General features: G+C 41.8%; 1 protein-coding gene and 1 long non-coding RNA gene across 3 annotated transcripts; both read right to left on the bottom strand.

The window, feature by feature from the left end:
- Positions 1-11,837: 11,837 nt before the first annotated feature.
- On the bottom strand, positions 11,838-15,640 carry LOC108666529. Its single transcript, XM_047881512.1, has 7 exons — positions 15,522-15,640; positions 14,928-15,130; positions 14,240-14,361; positions 13,442-13,557; positions 13,181-13,286; positions 12,388-12,541; positions 11,838-11,996 (listed from the first exon to the last, which is right to left on the bottom strand). The coding sequence occupies exons 1-7, from the start codon at positions 15,638-15,640 to the stop codon at positions 11,911-11,913; spliced, it is 906 nt and encodes a 301-aa protein (XP_047737468.1). The 3' UTR covers positions 11,838-11,910.
- Positions 15,641-15,816: 176 nt separating this feature from the next.
- On the bottom strand, positions 15,817-17,604 carry LOC108666531. Of its 2 annotated transcripts, none has more exons than XR_007156832.1 (3): positions 17,588-17,604; positions 16,596-16,673; positions 15,817-15,911 (listed from the first exon to the last, which is right to left on the bottom strand). It is a non-coding gene; the product is annotated as an uncharacterized LOC108666531 (long non-coding RNA). The 2 variants fall into 2 exon arrangements; XR_001930496.2 differs by lacking the exon at positions 17,588-17,604 and adding an exon at positions 17,307-17,341.
- Between the last annotated feature and the right edge of the window lie 12 nt (positions 17,605-17,616).

Here is a 17,616-nt window from a genome sequence, read left to right as displayed (position 1 = left end):
GCTTTCACAAAATTCAGGTACACCACGTCTACGCTGGCTTCCTCCTCCACTAGGGCTACAAGTCGGTGATGGTGCTCCCGCAATTGTGTCCAACTGGAGCGATTACGCTGAAAAAAATGTAGTCCATTATTATACAATTCAACCTCCTCCAAGTACCAAAACACTACTACACTTTGCCGCTACAGTTTCAAACACCCTGATAACCTGTGAGGTCAAGGACATTCACTGACGTTATCAGTCCCACTCTTGAAGTTCCTACGCAAAATTCCCTCCATCAATTCCAGTTGATTTGGAGTGGAGCCTTGTATTATCCAAAAAATATTTCTTCAGCATTACTGCCGGTACTCCATTGGGCCTAGGTTTCTGAAAATGTCGCTAGTTCTTCAATGTTTCTATCTATGTCTTCTGGTCCAGGACATTGATTTCATTCTCTTGCCTAGAGTCGCGGAAACTACTGAAAACTGATTTTAGTTGCGCTGCCATGCAGCAGCCCACACATGCCCTGTTCATCGTCAACGAGGGGTATCATTATTCTTCAGCGGCCCAACTGTGGCCTTCATTTTAGCCGTGGACTGAATGTATTTGAAGATACACTCGGGGTTCTCTCTGTTGACCTCAATCACTTGCTCCTCTGCAGCTCGCTCTTCCATCCTATGCGAGTCCTGCAACCTGCTTTCGGCTTCTTTGTGGAGCTCTACCAGTCTCTGTCCCCTAAACTCACGAGTGGATTTGACTAGTTCATTAATTTGTTTATTTTTTATTTAATTTCATGCGTTTTCTCATGAGAATTCGTCGGTCTCTGCGAGCTTTTGGGCCCGTTCTCCTCGGGGCATCGTGTATGTATAACAGTGCTAGTTTCTCGCATAGTTTTGTGTTAATTTCATAATTATTTCTCTCATGAAACTCTTTTCACCTAACAATTCCGGCGAGTTGATTACGATTGGCCTCGCAGCCAGTCCTTCGATGGTGAAACTTGATTGGTGGATCTCTCTGCCATAAGATGTTTGGCCTACGCGTGTCTGTGTGCGTCAAAGTCCTATGGGATTTCGCGCTCCTAGGGGGATTGTTCCTGAGCGCCCCACCGCTGAGCTCGGGGTGTCTGACTGCAGGTCTCAGTTGTGGGGTTAAGTTATTATGTAGGTAGGATTACTTGCATTAAGTTATTATGTAGGTAGGATTACTTGCATTAAGTTATTATGTATAGGTAGGATTACTTGCATTAGGTTATTATGTAGGTAGGATTCCTTACATTAAGTTATTATGTAGGTAGGATTCCTTACATTAAGTTATTATGTAGGTAGGATTCCTTACATTAAGTTATTATGTAGGTAGGATTCCTTACATTAAGTTATTATGTAGGTAGGATTCCTTACATTAAGTTATTATGTAGGTAGGATTCCTTACATTAAGTTATTATGTAGGTAGGATTCCTTACATTAAGTTATTATGTAGGTAGGATTCCTTACATTAAGTTATTATGTAGGTAGGATTCCTTACATTAAGTTATTATGTAGGTAGGATTCCTTACATTAAGTTATTATGTAGGTAGGATTCCTTACATTAAGTTATTATGTAGGTAGGATTCCTTACATTAAGTTATTATGTAGGTAGGATTCCTTACATTAAGTTATTATGNAACTGGCTAGTGGCTAACTGGCTGAAGGCTAACTGGTTGAAGGCTAACTGGCTGAAGGCTAACTGGCTGAAGGCTAACAGGCTGAAGGCTAGCTGGCTGATGGCTAACTGGCTGATAGCTAACTGGCTGAAGGCTAACTGGTTGAAGGCTAACTGGCTGAAGGCTAACTGGCTGATGGCTAACTGGCTGAAGGCTAAGTGGCTGAAGGCTAACAGGCTGAAGGCTAGCTGGCTGATGGCTACCTGGCTGAAGGCTAACTGGTTGAAGGCTAACTGGCTGGAGGCTTTCTGGCTGAAGGCTAACTGGCATGAACTACTAGCGACTGGCTTAAAGGCTGAATGGCTGCCTACTTTCTATTGGCTGGAGTTGAGATGAATTACATAGAAATTATTTATACCAATTGGTGAATATTGTGTTGAATTTTACTCTTCTCATTGAATAAGCAACGTTAACTTTGTTTTATTATCCTGACGAACCAACAAGACGGTTCACAGCTACACCTTGCTGGGGTGGCGGGTGGCGGGCGATGGCGGGCAGAGAGGGTGGAGGCAGAAAGGGTGGCGGGCAGTGTTGGTGGCGGGCAGTGTTGGTGGCGGGCAGTACTGGGAATATATGTATCCTTAATAAAATAATTTAAGCACGTAAGATAGCGCAATTTATTGGTTGAACTTTTTTTATTTCCTGAACAGTTTGGCTACTTCATTTACCCAGTGTAAAAATTCACTAATTTTTTATCCTGATGCACATGATTCTCTGATATAAAGTAAAATTTATTGAAAATAAACTAAATTAAATAAGTAAACTACATTTATTTAATCAAACTCCTCCTAATATATAACCCCATATACTATCACCCGTTTTAGAGGCCGTGAATCTTATTTAATATTTACTTTATTTAATATTTTATTTATTTAACCTTACCTCCACGAATATGAACGCAGCATCGCCCTACCTTAACACTTGCCCATCTTCCCCATCCGCGTCGTCTGGCTGAGCATGTGTAACTACAGCCATTTAAAACCAAATGATTCCAATTATTAATCATAATCTTATTAACTGAGAGCATTAATCACTAATATTAATTTCTTAAGCACTAGATTTTTAACGATTAAACCACGAGAAACATTTTCCCGCACAATGCATTCAGTCAAGCGGCAGCAAGAAGCTCCCATTTTTTGAGTAACTTTTGTTAAAAAAAATTCTGGGTGAAAAATGTTGCAGGAAATTGCCACGTCGCGGAGAATTCCTGAGGGCCAAAGAAACAATTTTACGCGCCCACTGAGAAAGTGACTTTGATCTTCTGTATCTTTGACGTTAACGCGTGCTGCAGTGTTAGTAGATTAAAGGGAACCTATAGTGTCCGCAACAACAGTGTTCAGGTTATTAGATTATTTGTTAGATTATTCATATCGTTTTTTTTTGTTTGATCGATTATAAATCTAGAATATGTTCATTTCCGTAGGAAAAAATTCATTTATTATAAATTTTTCATATATATTGAACAAAAATTAATCATTTGACGAATGGAAGAAAGGTTTTTGTTGTACGGATCTGTATGAATAATCAAAGAGTTTTTTCCTTAATGTTTTTATGGAAATTTACCTTTATCGATGTTGACCGTACATTATGGGTTTTAACGCTCGATCGTCAATTGCTTTAATTCCATCAGGTTGCTGCCGAAGTGTCAAACAAGACATGTATGTAAATAAGTTCTCGTATGAATAGGTTACATCATAAAAATCGTACAGAGAGAGGCTTGCAATGAAACACTGGTACATTTCATATTAAATTGGGAAATTCAGGTTCACATCCTACATTGACAAAAAATCTCTAGTACATGGAAAAGGTAACCTGAAGATAATCAAAACTGAGAAGCTATCAGTTCACATCACTAAAATCACTCTATTCACCAGAAAACGTTGATCAGTTGCAGCTCCGTTGAGTAATATGACTCGTAAACGACCGTATCTCACGCACGCGTTTGCAGTCGTATTTCAAGTGGCCGTACCTCAGCTGTAGCCGCGCGTCCCCGCGTTCGCTTATTCTTCATGGTCGTCGTGTCTCGCTGATTTTGATGTCTCACGGACAGTCTGGTCGTATGGGTTGTTTTACTACGACCGTACTTCTTCAAAGTGCATAGTGAAATGGTGCATAGTCTTCATGATCAATAATGTTACTCCGAGCTCATTGCGGCGCTTCTGCTATGCGGTTTGTGATCGTGCCGGGTCGCGATACTGACGATGACTAGGGCCGTACCGGGCTGATGAGAGTTGTGACCGTACTGGGCTGTTGACCGTACCGATGATAATTGTTGCTCGGTGCTTGAAAACTTGAATCTTCTGATGACGGGCGTTATAATCTTTGTACAACTCGCGGCCCTCTCGCATTGTCTCGCTTTCTTAAAAGCTAAAAACTATTTAGTCTCTTCAAATTGAGATTTAAATTATCAATATCAAAATCAAATTTCAATTTTTGATCCAATCCTTTCCTCCAATCCGTTTCAATTTTCTCATCTAAAGTTAAAATTCAGATTCCAGTTATTTCCTGAAATGTTTAGTATCCTAGATACGTGCTCAAACGATGTCCGTCCTTTCTCTAATTAATTTGATCATCACGAATTCGATATCCTTAATTCCTTTGTAAATAGTGAAGTGAGTATGTATGTAGGAGTACTGATCCTTACCAATACTCCTGGAGGCAGATTAATATTGTTATGTATCTGTCTATTTATGATCTGAGTATTATTAGCTGTGAAGGAAAGGTCTAATGGAGAATTGAAACATTAGTAGAGACTTTCACTGTCTTTTGGAGGGCAGCAGAGTTGGGGAGTCGAGAGCATCCCGGTGCGAAGCTACAAGAAGGAAGTGGGAAGTGTTGTCCTGTGAAGTGGACATGGTGCTAAATGGAGGAAGTACCTGTGAAGTGGAGATGGGGCTACATGGAGGAAGTGGGAAGTGTTTCTTTCCACTTCCTCCGTATAGAACCATCTCCACTTCACAGGACAATACTTTCCACTTCCTTCTTGTAGTATCTTGTGAAATTTGTGAAATGGACAAGCCCAGCTGGATTTTTTACTCTGTCGCTGGGATTTCTGTATTATTGCTTCTTGGGTAGTCATTGCATGTAATTTCATGCTTGCAATTTCTTTTTGCATGAACAACTTCAACTATTGATTGTTCTTAGTAATTTTATGAAATCATAATGAGCCGTACGCAACAGCGAAATCAGAGATTTCACATCAGGAACTTCATATTAGCTTGAATATTTACGTAAAAAGATGCCCTGTGCTAATTAATTGTTTCTTAAATAGTTAAGGTAACAATTCCAAGTTTAAAGAATGATTGATTGTTGTATATGATTTCAACCGCCACCGTTAACGTTTTTTCACAGTAACAATAAATTCGTTTCCAAAAATATAAACAAAATAATTTTCGTTCGTATTTTTTCTATAAATTTAAAAATTATGGGACTCAATCGACTTTCAAGAAGCGAGTGCAATTTTTCTCTGCTCCGACCGTGCTAGCATCGATCGACGGTTCTCAGAGTCCAAGACCGCTAGAAACGTTCCACAATTTCCTTCCAATATTTATCTTACAATGACGAATTTCAGTTTCCTTATTCGCTGAAGTGAAAGCTCCTATTTTGTCAATAAAATAGAAGCCTCGCTCAAATCCCTCAATTTACGACAACTCTGCGTGCACCTAAAGCACAAAGGGCACCAAAATTTTGTAACGTAAAATCCGAATCCAATAAAGAAATCATGGGATTTTGTCTCCACAAGATAAATATGGTGCCTCTCCAAGGTGTTTCGATAATCATGATTCAATATGAAGCAGATTTAAATCGGATGGAAATCTTTTTGGGCCACGAAATAAGTCGCACTTACGAGAACATTTTAGAATTACAGTTTGTTTCTGTCGAACAAGTTAGTGTGCATTAGACGCAATAAAGCTTAAACCCGTAAAAAAATATTGAATGCAAACCATTTTTTTTCTCAATAAATTTCATGTAAAAGTATAAAAAAATAATAACGTTTTCGGGCATTGGATTCAATTATTTTCTGTGTGCTGTTTGCGTTGCTAATCAAGTTTCCAGCAAAATTTCTAAACTTGGAAAAGATCAAAAGAAATGAATCAATGCTATAAAATTCAGAATACGGCGTCAAGTATATAGCCACGAACGAAAATACTGCCTGGTGTACGAACCAGAAAACGAAATCGTGTACGAACTAAAACCCGTTCTCATGTAGGAAAAAAATACGGTTTCGTTTACGAACTAAAATACGGGATCCTGTGCGAAATAAAATACGGCACATCCGCTGTAATTACAAAGCATGGTCTATAATTACTTTTCCTCTTCAAACGTCCCAGAGAGGCTCCCGAGCGATAACTCGAGTAGGGATCAAAATTAGCTCATCTCATTGTTTTATATTGCTACGTTTATAGAAAAGGTAATAATACTTTATTGTATTTTATATGTTAAGCGTTCGGTCATAACATATGTTCATAGTTCGGTCATGGGACTCAGTAATAAGCCAGGGCTGTCAGAAGCAACTCATTTTTCTTACTTCTAGTGCTGCTTGAATAACCATTGAATGTCTAGTTAATTCTTCTCAAAATCCAATGTTTGAATCTTTACCATAACTGGTACCTACGAACGTTGCTGTCTATCCTATAATACCGTTCATCGAGCGGAACCGTTCATCCAGCAAATGACGTTCATCTTGAATCTTTGTATCATTTTCAGTCATTCATGTTTTTATACAAGAATATTCTGAGCAACATTGCACTTTTAGCCAAGCACTTCGTTTATATGGAAATGATCTCATGACATCAAAAACATTACAGGTGATGTGCTCCGTTTTACTGCATAGCAGCACGAAATGTCAGGGATTAAAATGTTTAAATGAATTCATCGTCGTTAACTTAAATGTCTTGACTTGCTCAATTGTATCCTGACACAATTTTCCTCATTTTAAGCTGTTGAATCTAATTTAAATTCATACCGATAATTTTCCTGTAAGTTGTAGGATACAATTAAAAATTTATTTTAGTTGTATTAAATTTCTATAATTTATTTGAATTTAATAACATTCAACGGACTATAATTGTCATAAATTGCAATATGCTTATTTAGTGTAGTGTAGACGGCTAAATACTCACTATTAATAAACCATTCCATCGCACTGCAAATAAAATAGTAAATCCTTTAAAACTTTTCTCATAAAAGGATTCAGAATATAAAATCGAAAGGTTTTTCCCCACTTACGAGAGCTCACAATCACCGACAATAATTTTGCTGTGTTTGCTGTACGACTTTTATCGTCGTAATGAGGTGCTTGCTTGCTTTTTATTATCTCAGTAATTGAGCGCGAGAATTAAATCAGTGATGCGACGACGACTCCAATATTCAGTAAAAATGTTGATAAGAACTAGATAAAAAATGGTAAGGAGTTGATATTGAAAAAGGTGCATAGTGGATAAGCCAGAGGGCGAAGAGATGCTATATATAGTTCGAAAGGGTGATGAATTTATATTCAAAGTGGGGAAAGCATGATATTGCAAAGGGTGATGAAATGATATTCAAAGTGGTGAAAGCTTGATATTGCAAAGGGTGATGAAATGATATTCAAAGTGGTGAAAATTTGATATTCCAAAAGGTTACGAATTGTGATATTGAAAGAGGTGAATGAAGTGAAAACTTAATATTGCAAAGGTTGAAGAATTGATGTTCAAAAGGGCTAAGACTTGATAATACAAATGGCGAAGAGTTGATATTTCAAAGAGTAATGAATTAATATTCCGAAGATTAAAAAATTGTATTATAAAGAGTTTAAAGTGGTTATTCCACCACAAAAAAGTAGGAGAATAGCAACAGAAAAAATCATTATAGCTAAAAAAAGCAACGTTTGTCTACAGTCTATACCGCTGTTATTTCGTCAATTACAGCGTTCCTGCTCGACGCCTGAAAGTCGAGAAAAACTCTGCGCCGCCTCCAGAAATTCCCTTGAAAAAACTTTGATGATCGCGATAAGGAAGTGGCAATACCGGGAAACATGGCACCGGCACCAAAAATGCTTTAATTTTTATTTCTGGCGTCTGAAAGAGAGGAATGAAGCGGCTGACGTTTACTCCCAGTTTTTGCCACTCCTTACTTAATTTTTTGAGAAAGTAAATTTAGAGACACGTGGAAAATTCCTACTACTTTTAACTCGCAACGCTTTCGAAAATTTTATATAAATTATACCACTTCTGTCAGGAGAAAATGAACGCTTCAGAGTTCATGCACAAGATCTGAATTCAAAACGCAGTTAAGATGTATATCCAGCTCAACAATAATGTATTTCTCTCGAAAAGGCGAATGTTATGGAAAATTCTAGTTAATGAATAATTTGTTCGTTTAATTTCCTTATAGGAGCGCGGGAAATTCCACGCAAAAGAGTAAAATTAAGAAAAATTTTAAATTACAAATAATTATTGGTCTGTTACTATTCCTTTATGTGGAAGTGAACTACGACTGCAATAGAATTCTTCATCTCTCCAAATGATGTTAGTCTTTTTTAAATAGAATTGGCATGTAATACTTTTCGCTGAAGATTAATTATATGGAGGTACACAATATTAACCACTGACAGATGAAATAACGCAGAACATTTGTGAGCTGGATTCATCTCTGTTTTACGTTAATCACAATGTTTTCAGATTCAAGTTCTTTGTTAGTTCTGAGTTTATCATATTGTATTCCGATTCAAGTTCATAGGAATTCCGTGTTTCTCACGACGTCTTCAGCTCCAATTTTTCATCTCACCTCATAATTTATGAGGTGAGGTGAGTTCATAGGTCAATTTATGAGGTGAGTTCATAGGTCAACAGGTAACGGGAGGTCAACAGGTAATGGGAGGTCAACAGGTAACGGGAGGTCAACAGGTAACGGGAGGTCAACAGGTAAACGGGAGGTCAACAGGTAACGGGAGGTCAACAGGTAAACGGGGGGTCAACAGGTAAACGGGAGGTCAACAGGTAAACGGGAGGTCAACAGGTAAACGGGGGGTCAACAGGTAACAGGAGGTCAACAGGTAAACGGAGTGCTGAGTGTACAATATTTCGTTGGTTGCAGGGAGGTGCTGGCAGCGTTCCGCAGTTCAGCTCTTGCCTTGAAGCAGCTGCTGGCAGATGACGGATCAGCTGACGCTGCAGCTGAGACTATGGACGAGCTGCAGCAGGTGACATAAGCCTCCTGTCTTCATCTATTGGGTTTTTCTACATTTTAATTTTTTAGTAACAAGGGGCAGGTTAATCTTTGATTACTTTTTTTATCTCTAAATAACGACTTTTTTTCTTACTATATCATTAGATTCATATTTCGTAGTAAAATTATTTTGTTTCAGGTTGCAGAAAAATTGCCAATCACAGGCTTGACGTGAGCTCTTAATGTTGAGGAAAGTACAACTATTGAAGTGGCGAAATATCCTTGTCTTGCCTATCTTGATTAAGCCGCGCACTAGATGTTACATTGCTTCGTCAGTTTCTTCACAATGTCTGATATTACATTTACCGCGTCAGGTGCTGGACGAGTGTCAGGACGTGAGCGGCAGCCTGAGCAGCGCCGTCGGTGACGAAGGCGACGCTGACGAGCTGCTGGCTGAGCTCGACGCGCTCGTCGACGAGGAGAATAAGAACAACAAACCTGACGATGACGTCGTGCGCGCACTGTACGGTCAGCACACACGCAGCCCTTCAGCCGTACGCGGTTGTTCCGTTCAACCGCTCGCGGCTGTTTCGTTCAGCCGTACGCGGTTATTGCCACCGACATAATTGTGATCTAATTGACGGCTGTTTTGTTACATAATCTCGGTTATTGCTATTCTTCGACTCTGAGGCAATTATGACTATTTGGTTTAGAACTCTAATTATTGCGCGGTACTTTTGTTTTGATCTCTTCTTATTGCGCGGTATTTTGGTTTATAAATTTTATTATTGTGCGGTACTTTTGTACTGATCTCTTATTATTGCGCAGTATATTAATTTAGATCTCTTGTTATTGTTCAGCATTTAGGTTTAGATCTCTTTTTATTATTGCGCGGTATTCACATTGCGTAATCCCCCAGACTTGAGTATCCCGGACCGGACTCTCACCACCCAACTCCACAACAACGAGGAAGACGAGTGCCTTCCCCCCACGCAGCTGGCGTGACCTCTTCCCCACGCAGCTGGCGTGACCTCCTCCCGCGCCCCCACGCACCTGGCGTGACCTCCCTCGCCCCACGCAGCTGGCGTGACCTCCTCCCTCGCCCCACGCAGCTGGCGTGACCTCCTCCCTCGCCGCCACGCAGCTGGCGTGACCTCCCTCGCCCCCACGCAGCTGGCGTGACCTCCTCCCTCCCCCCACGCAGCTGGCGTGACCTCCTCCCTCGCCCCCACGCAGCTGGCGTGACCTCCTCCCTCGCCCCACGCAGCTGGCATGACCTCCTCCCTCGCCCCACGCAGCTGTTCCGATGTTCATTCAATGTTCCGATGCCCTATCTATGCATCTCATACCGCTAGAATACGAAGGTGCAGGGAGTTAAGAATGTGTTCCTCATGTTCAAGCTCCAAGCACGCAAGTGAGGAGTGTTCTGCCAAACTTGATTACCCGTGTAGTATTTGTTCTTCAGAAAAGCATATTTCAGCTCTGTGTGGCAAGTATGCTCCTGAGAAAACGTTAGGCAACGTTTGTCTTAACAACGCTAGCGGGTGCGGAGGTTACATTTTGCCCACGCTGACCATTAAAGTTTGTCGCGGTAAAAGTGTGGCTAATGTGCGATGCTTGATTGACACCGGTAGTCAGCGTTCTTACCTAAAAGTCTTACCACCTCTAACAGATGCACATGTATTCAGAAGGACTGGTTTAGACAAATTTGTTTTGTTATCAGCAAAGGGAAATTTATTTCGCTTTTTAGGAATTACACTAGGTTTGTCGCAGGAAGAGGAAGCGTTATCTCTGGCTGGAGCCTTCAAAGTCAAAGTTTTAATTACGTCAACATAGTTATGGAAGATGTCATCAATAATAGGGTAATTATTTCCTACCTTGCGAACCATTTCCTGACGGAAGGGCAAGGGCAACTTGTTAAAAACTATATGAGAAATGAAATGCTTACTAGCATTTTCAGCAAGCAAATCCCTTCGGTATAGTTTCAGGTCAGCAAGCAGATATCTGACTTCATTGATGTACAATTTAGTTTGCAGGTAAGTTAAGTCAAATTTAGGTTTGCCATCCAAGAGTTTCTGGTACAGTTCACTCACTAGTGCATCTTTGTTCAAAAATTCTGCTTCTAGCAATTCAATAGCAACTTTATAATTCTGATCAGTTATTTGCAAGTGGTTAACTAATTTAAGCGCATAACCACGAAGGTAGCCCTTAAGATAAGTAAACCTCACAGAGTCAGAAAGAGAAGTTCTCAAACCAATAATGTTATTAAATTGAACAATAAATTTATGATATTCCAAGTTATTTGTTCCTTCCCCGGAAAAATGATCACAGGATAGATGAGGAAGTTTCAAGTCATGGCTGTAGTCATTGAACTTAGGTTTAGGCTTAGTAGCAAGATTATCAATTTTAGTTTTAATTTCCTGATCAACTGATTTTCAGTGTGAGTCAACTGATTTTCATAAATTGACATGTTTATTCGGAAAGTTTGGGTGTTATATGTGGATGATTTGCGAAGGAAGCGTTGTTTCCGCACGACAAGCAGCATGATTATAAGAAATAAGAAAGCTTGTATAGTTAAAATAAATTTATTTCGTACGACTCATTTCGCAGGAAAGTTTCTTTCCCTTACGTACAACAAGCATGGATTCTTAATCGGAGTTATTCATTCTGGAGGGATGTGTATATTTTTAGTTATTCTTGGCATTCAAGTTGTAGTGAAGCAGAATTCTTTCGCACTGAATATCCAAGAATATGAATTTGTATTATTCATACAAAAGAAATGAACACACTGCAACAATGAGTGAAGTAATCTCTTCAAATATTCGGATTCATCAACATGTTTGTAACATTTATAATTGTACATTAAATAATCAAATTTCACAACACGTGTACATTCATCAATGGCACATGGATGATAACTTCTTTAAAAAATTTCACTAATTTCTTGTACAATCTCTCGTACCCTAACCTGCATTATTCAGCTAGCATCAACTCTATGAACATCGTGGGGCGAGGGAGGAGGTCACGCCAGCTGCGTGGGAGCGAGGGAGGAGGTCACGCCAGCTGCGTGGGAGCGAGGGAGGAGGTCACGCCAGCTGCGTGGGGGGAAGGCACTCTTCTTCCTCGTTGTTGTGGAGTTGGGTGGTGAGAGTCCGGTCTGGGATACTCAAGTCTGGGGGATAACGAAACGTAAATACCGCGCAATAATAATGAGAGATCTGAACTTAAATACAGAACAATAACAAGATATCTAAACTAATATAGTGCGCAATAATAAGAGATCAGTACAAAAGTACCGCACAATAATACAATTTATAGACCAACATACCGCGCAATAAGTAGAGATCAAAACAAAAGTACCACGCAATAATTAGAGTTCTAAACCAAATAGTCATAATTGCCTCAGAGTCGAAGAATAGCAATAACCGAGATTATGTAACAAAACAGCCGTCAATTAGATCACAATTATCTCGGTGGCAATAACCGCGTACGGCTGAACGAAACAGCCGCGTACGGCTGAACGGAACAACCGCGCACGGCTGAAGGGCTGCGTGTGTGCTGACCGTACAGTGCGCGGACGACGTCATCGTCAGGTTTGTTGTTCTTATTCTCCTCGTCGACGAGCGCGTCGAGCTCAGCCAGCAGCTCGTCAGCGTCGCCTTCGTCACCGACGGCGCTGCTCAGGCTGCCGCTCACGTCCTGACACTCGTCCAGCACCTGACGGGGTAATGCAACATCAAACATAGTGAAGAAACTGACGAGGCAATGTAATATCTAATGGCATCACAAGATGACCAATAAAAAATTTTATGTTGATTTACCAATAAAATCTTTGAATTTTACTAAGAAATGTTTAATCACATATTGAATATCCAGAACACGACGAGATTAAATGAAACTACCGAGAATCATTTGAAAAGTTGGTCATGAAAACGATATGAAGCGTTCACGTTGATCGCGTGAACGCGTCTACACAGATCAGGAAAAGATATTTTTACCGGTGTTACTCTGAAGGTAAAATTCCTAATCGAATGTCCACTGGGCAATTATTCTTCGTTGGTTAATTAGTGGGATAGTGCGTGGCTGGATCGAGATAGCAAAGTACGGCAAGAATATTTCGCCATTTCAATAGTTGCACTTTACTCCATATTAAGAGCTCACTTCAAGCCTATACAATTGACAAGTTTTCTGCAACCTGAAACAAAATACTTTTACTACGAAATAAAATCTAATAATGTAGTAAGAATACAAATAGTCGTTATTTAAAGAAAAAAATTGTAATCAAAGATCAACCTGATCATTATTTCTAAAAATGAAAATGTAAAAAAATAGATGAAGACAGGATGTTTGTGTCACCTGCTGCAGCTCGTCCATAGTTTCAGCTGCAGCGTCAGCTGATCCGTCATCTGCCAGCAGCTGCTTCAAGGCAAGAGCTGAACTGAGGAACGCTGCCAGCACCTCCCTGCAACCAACGAAATGTTGTACACTCAACACTCCGTTTACCTGTTGACCTCCCGTTCACCTGTTGACCTCCCGTTCACCTGTTGACCTCCCGTTTACCTGTTGACCTCCCGTTTACCTGTTGACCTCCTGTTTACCTGTTGACCTCCCGTTTACCTGTTGACCCGAGCGTCGCGCAGCTGGTCGCAGCAGCAGGTCGTGTTCTCGAGGGCGCCGCAGTGCGTCTTGAGCGACGCCTCGACGCGGCGGCGGCGGCGCAGCAGCGACAGCGCCTGCGCCGTGAGACGCACTCGTCAAGTAACACGAATTTACTATTAGCATTTCTAGCCATAATAACTACTTCAAGTTTTAGAATTATTACTTCTTATAATCCGGTTTTCACTTACACCTAATTTAATTCAGCGAGGATGATAAATTAATGATGGCTAGGACAAAAAACACCAAACTGAGGGAGGTTCGGTGCTACATAATCTTGGATGATGTATACTAACAAACCTGGCGAGGGTTATATCGAAAACTACCTCGAAACTCCTACGGATCTTTCAACGGATACCAAAATTTACCAGCCTAACACTTCTAGACTTCAGTATACTATGCAACATAGAGCAATAACATCCCTACAAACATCCCTATGGGTTTGCCTCCCCTAGACCTGGGTGGTATTGAGGACACACAACAACAGCACCCTTACGGACGCCCCCATAGGGCTGCCACCCCGCCTCCCCAGACCTGGGTGGTATTGAGGACACACAACACCCCTACACACGCCCCCATAGGGCTGTCACCCCGCCTCCCCGGACCTGCGTGGTATTGAGGACACACAACAACACCCCTATAAACGCCCCCATATTGCAGCCACCCCGCCTCCCCAGACCTGGGTGATATTGAGGACACACAACAACAACAACACCCTTACAGACGACCCCATAGAGCTGCCACCCCGCCTCCCACAACCTGGGTAGTGTTGCGGCTGGCGGCTGCGCGCTTCGCCTGCTGACGCAGCAGGGCGCTTAGGTCGCTCAGCTGCTGCACACGTTCCTCCAGCATGCGACACGTGTCACGCAGACGCGCTTCCACTGCAATGGTCAGGGCGGTGAGTAACAGATGATGGACAACATGGAAAGTATCGCGAGAACATGAAGAAGAGGAAGTGGTACGGCGTGGGCATGCTACCCTGCACCCAAGTCATCACCCACCATAAAACCCCTATAGGGTTGAATCTTCACCCCGACGTCCTCATCAACCCCGGGCCATCACGTCTCATAAAACTCCGTCATCTCTTGCCAGGCTTCTCTACCCATCCCACCTCGCAAAGAGGGGTCAAGCTATAAAAAGTCTACCTAGCTATTTTCTCTCTCATTGTCTTTCATTCCCACAACTCGTCACGGTCCTCAACGGCGTCTTCCTAGTGCATCTCACCGTCCATCTAGGTCTTATTCCCTCACTCGTCTCTGCTAAGGGTTAGCTCTCTTCACACGTCCCTGCCAAGGACAAGCTCCCCTCACCCGTCTCTGCTAAGGGCAATCCCCCACCAGTCGCTGCTTATTGCCAGCTCCCCAGACCCGTCTCGGCCAAGTACAAGCCCGTCTCTGCCAAGGGCAAGCTTCCCTCACCCTTCTCGGCCAAGGGCAAGCTCCCTCACCTGTTTCTGCCGAGGGCAGGACGTAGCCTGAGGGGAAAGTACAGCCGGGGGCAGCAAACTTGACGTATAGAACACCGTCGCTGCCCTCGGCCACGGCGGCCAGACCGTTGCGCGCCAGCCACCGCACCGCCAGCTCCAGGGACGACACAGATGGGAGTACGTCACGCAGCTCCGCGCACACGCTGCTCAGCGGCCGCGTCTGCCTGCACAGAACGGGTAATGAGTACGTGGAGGTAATAAGAGGGTTCTGGGGGTGAGGAGGACACGAAAGGGAGTTATGATGGGGGTTCTGGGGCGAGTAGGACATGGATGCAACAGCTGGCCCAATGGAGGGTAGATAGACGGAACACATGTAACGTTACATCCTCGACTCGAGGGCGGGGCGACCTGCCTAGCGACGACTTAGAGACGAACGACGACGAAAAGATACCGTACACAATGTACCTATATAGCCAATAAGGATCGAGAAGATACTTAGTAGGAATTTATGAAAAATATAAAACAGACACACAATAAAGAGTTAACGATATGAAACAACAGGTAAAGAGGTGACGATGTGAGGCTGTGAGCGCAGGATACACTTGGGACACTCACGGGAGATCGTGGCTGCTGTTGCTGTTCCTCTTCCAGAATTCATCGTACAATTCTCTGCTGCGTCTCTGCAAAAAAAAAAAAAAACTTCTCAGAACTCGAACCTGTCGATGGCGGCACATTTGCCAGGTAACAAAAAATTGTAAGTGTTGGTTAAATAGCATCGCTAGCAAACGCCCAGCCAAGAGCTAATGTTACAACATCATGAATGTAATGATGTTGCGGGGTCAGGAGGCATTGGTACTGGTCAGAGAGTAGGGGTACTGGTCAGAGAGTAGGGGTACTGGTCAGTGGAGGCAACATAAGCAGCTTCACGCCCCATCTTCCCCACGACTCTTCCTCGCCGCCCTCTGCTTCCCTCCAAGCCAGCGAGGAGGCGGTGCTCAGACTCCCCTTTAGGGAAACTTCACATCTCAATTTTACTTTAAATATTCGATTCAATCAATATCATAATCGATATAAAACTCGGTACCTATAACTTTGTCAGTAAGGCAATACAGTACCGACAGTAATTTTTCTTCAGATAGTTCATAACTATGTGTTAAGTGAGCTTACAAAAATAGCAGGATATTACTATTATCTAAAAGATACAACTAAATGATAACAAAAGAAAATAAGGGAATGGGAATAAACCAAAAATATGTTTACTTTGTAACGCTGTTCTTTCTCTTAAATTTCACAGTACCAATCAAAATACGCACAATATTGAGCACCTAACTCAAGACTGCATGAGAGAGCTCTCTTTGCTACAATGCTATATCTTATGCTTAATGAAACGTTACTATACTTACCCCCACACTACAACACTTTAACTTGTACTGTACTAATAGTTCGCTAAATTTTTACGTTTCAAGTCAGAAAATGCAAAGAACTGAGAATTACACTCAAGCCTGCGGTTGCACTCTGAGATGAGGCCGACTTGGTCCAAATAACGATGCACTTTTCGGCCTTTTACGAATCCTGCAGCTGACCCAGTTTGTTACCATAAAAAGGTTGTATCCCTGCTACGTACAGAAAGTGTGTCACTAATTTGACAATATGACACAATAATATTTGTGAGTATGCCACGCAACACACCTTCTGTAGGAGGTGCGTGAGCAGCTCGGTGAGGCACTGCGGCGTCTGGCACTTGCGTACGAACGCTTGCTCGACATCCTGCTCACTCAGAAACACTTCATTTAAATTAATTCTGCTCAGTGAACTTAACAAAACATGAGCAGAACTTGATACAAATGGTACATACCAAACACAGCGTATAGGATTCGCACCAATGTAATATTATCAGACTTGATAGAAATTATGTTCGTGATCTACGCCACTTTAATGTTGTCAGATTTTAAAAAAGTAATATTCACAATACATACAAACGCAACTTTAATATTATTAGACTTAATGCAAATTATATTCAAATTAACTTATGCAGCACAATGAATATGGTTTCCACAACTCGTGTAATAATATCAGTATGAATTGTAAGTTCAATTACTGTAGCTGAGAAGTTATTTGATGTAGGGGTGAACAAAATGACAATATAGGGTGAACAAGGTGAACAAAATTAAGATGTTAGGTGAAGAAGATATATTTAGTGAACACAATGAACATGTTAAGCGAACAAGATGAATATGTTAAGTGAATAAGATGAACATGTTAGGTGAACAAAATGAACATGTTAGGTGAACATAACAACCATAAAGATCGAAGATTCAGAAAATATAGAATGAACAAGGCGACCACGCAGGTTGCGAACAACAACTTGAAAGCTGAGATGAATATGTAAGTGCACCAGACCTGCAGAGTGAACATGAACATGTAAGTGCCCAGACCTGCAGAGTGAACATGAACTTGTGAGTGCACCAGACATGCAGAATGAACATGAGCATGTAAGTGTCCGGACCTGCAGAGTGAACATGAGCATGTAAGAGCCCGGACCTGCAGAGTGAACATGAACATGTAAGTGCCCGGACCTGCAGAGTGAACATGAGCATGTAAGTGCCCGGACCTGCAGAATGAACATGAACATGTAAGTGTCCGGACCTGCAGAGTGAACATGAGCATGTAAGTGCCCGGACCTGCAGAGTGAACATGAACATGTAAGTGC

This window comes from Hyalella azteca, unplaced genomic scaffold, assembly GCF_000764305.2.
Source record: "Hyalella azteca isolate HAZT.00-mixed unplaced genomic scaffold, Hazt_2.0.2 contig8157, whole genome shotgun sequence".
Taxonomy (NCBI): Eukaryota; Metazoa; Arthropoda; class Malacostraca; order Amphipoda; family Hyalellidae; genus Hyalella; species Hyalella azteca.
The sequence above is the reverse complement of the archived record's forward strand: the minus strand, read 5'-3'. Positions and strand labels throughout refer to the sequence as shown.

Coding starts and splice junctions, on each gene's coding strand:
- LOC108666529 (XM_047881512.1), bottom strand. CDS start 15,640: ATGTGCCGCCATCGACAGGTTCGAGTTCTGAGAAGTTTTTTTTTTTTT. Junction 12,542..13,180: donor CTATGGACGAGCTGCAGCAG/GTGACACAAACA, acceptor TTACCCCGTCAG/GTGCTGGACGAGTGTCAGGA. Junction 11,997..12,387: donor CGTCGTCCGCGCACTGTACG/GTCAGCACACAC, acceptor GTTATCCCCCAG/ACTTGAGTATCCCAGACCGG.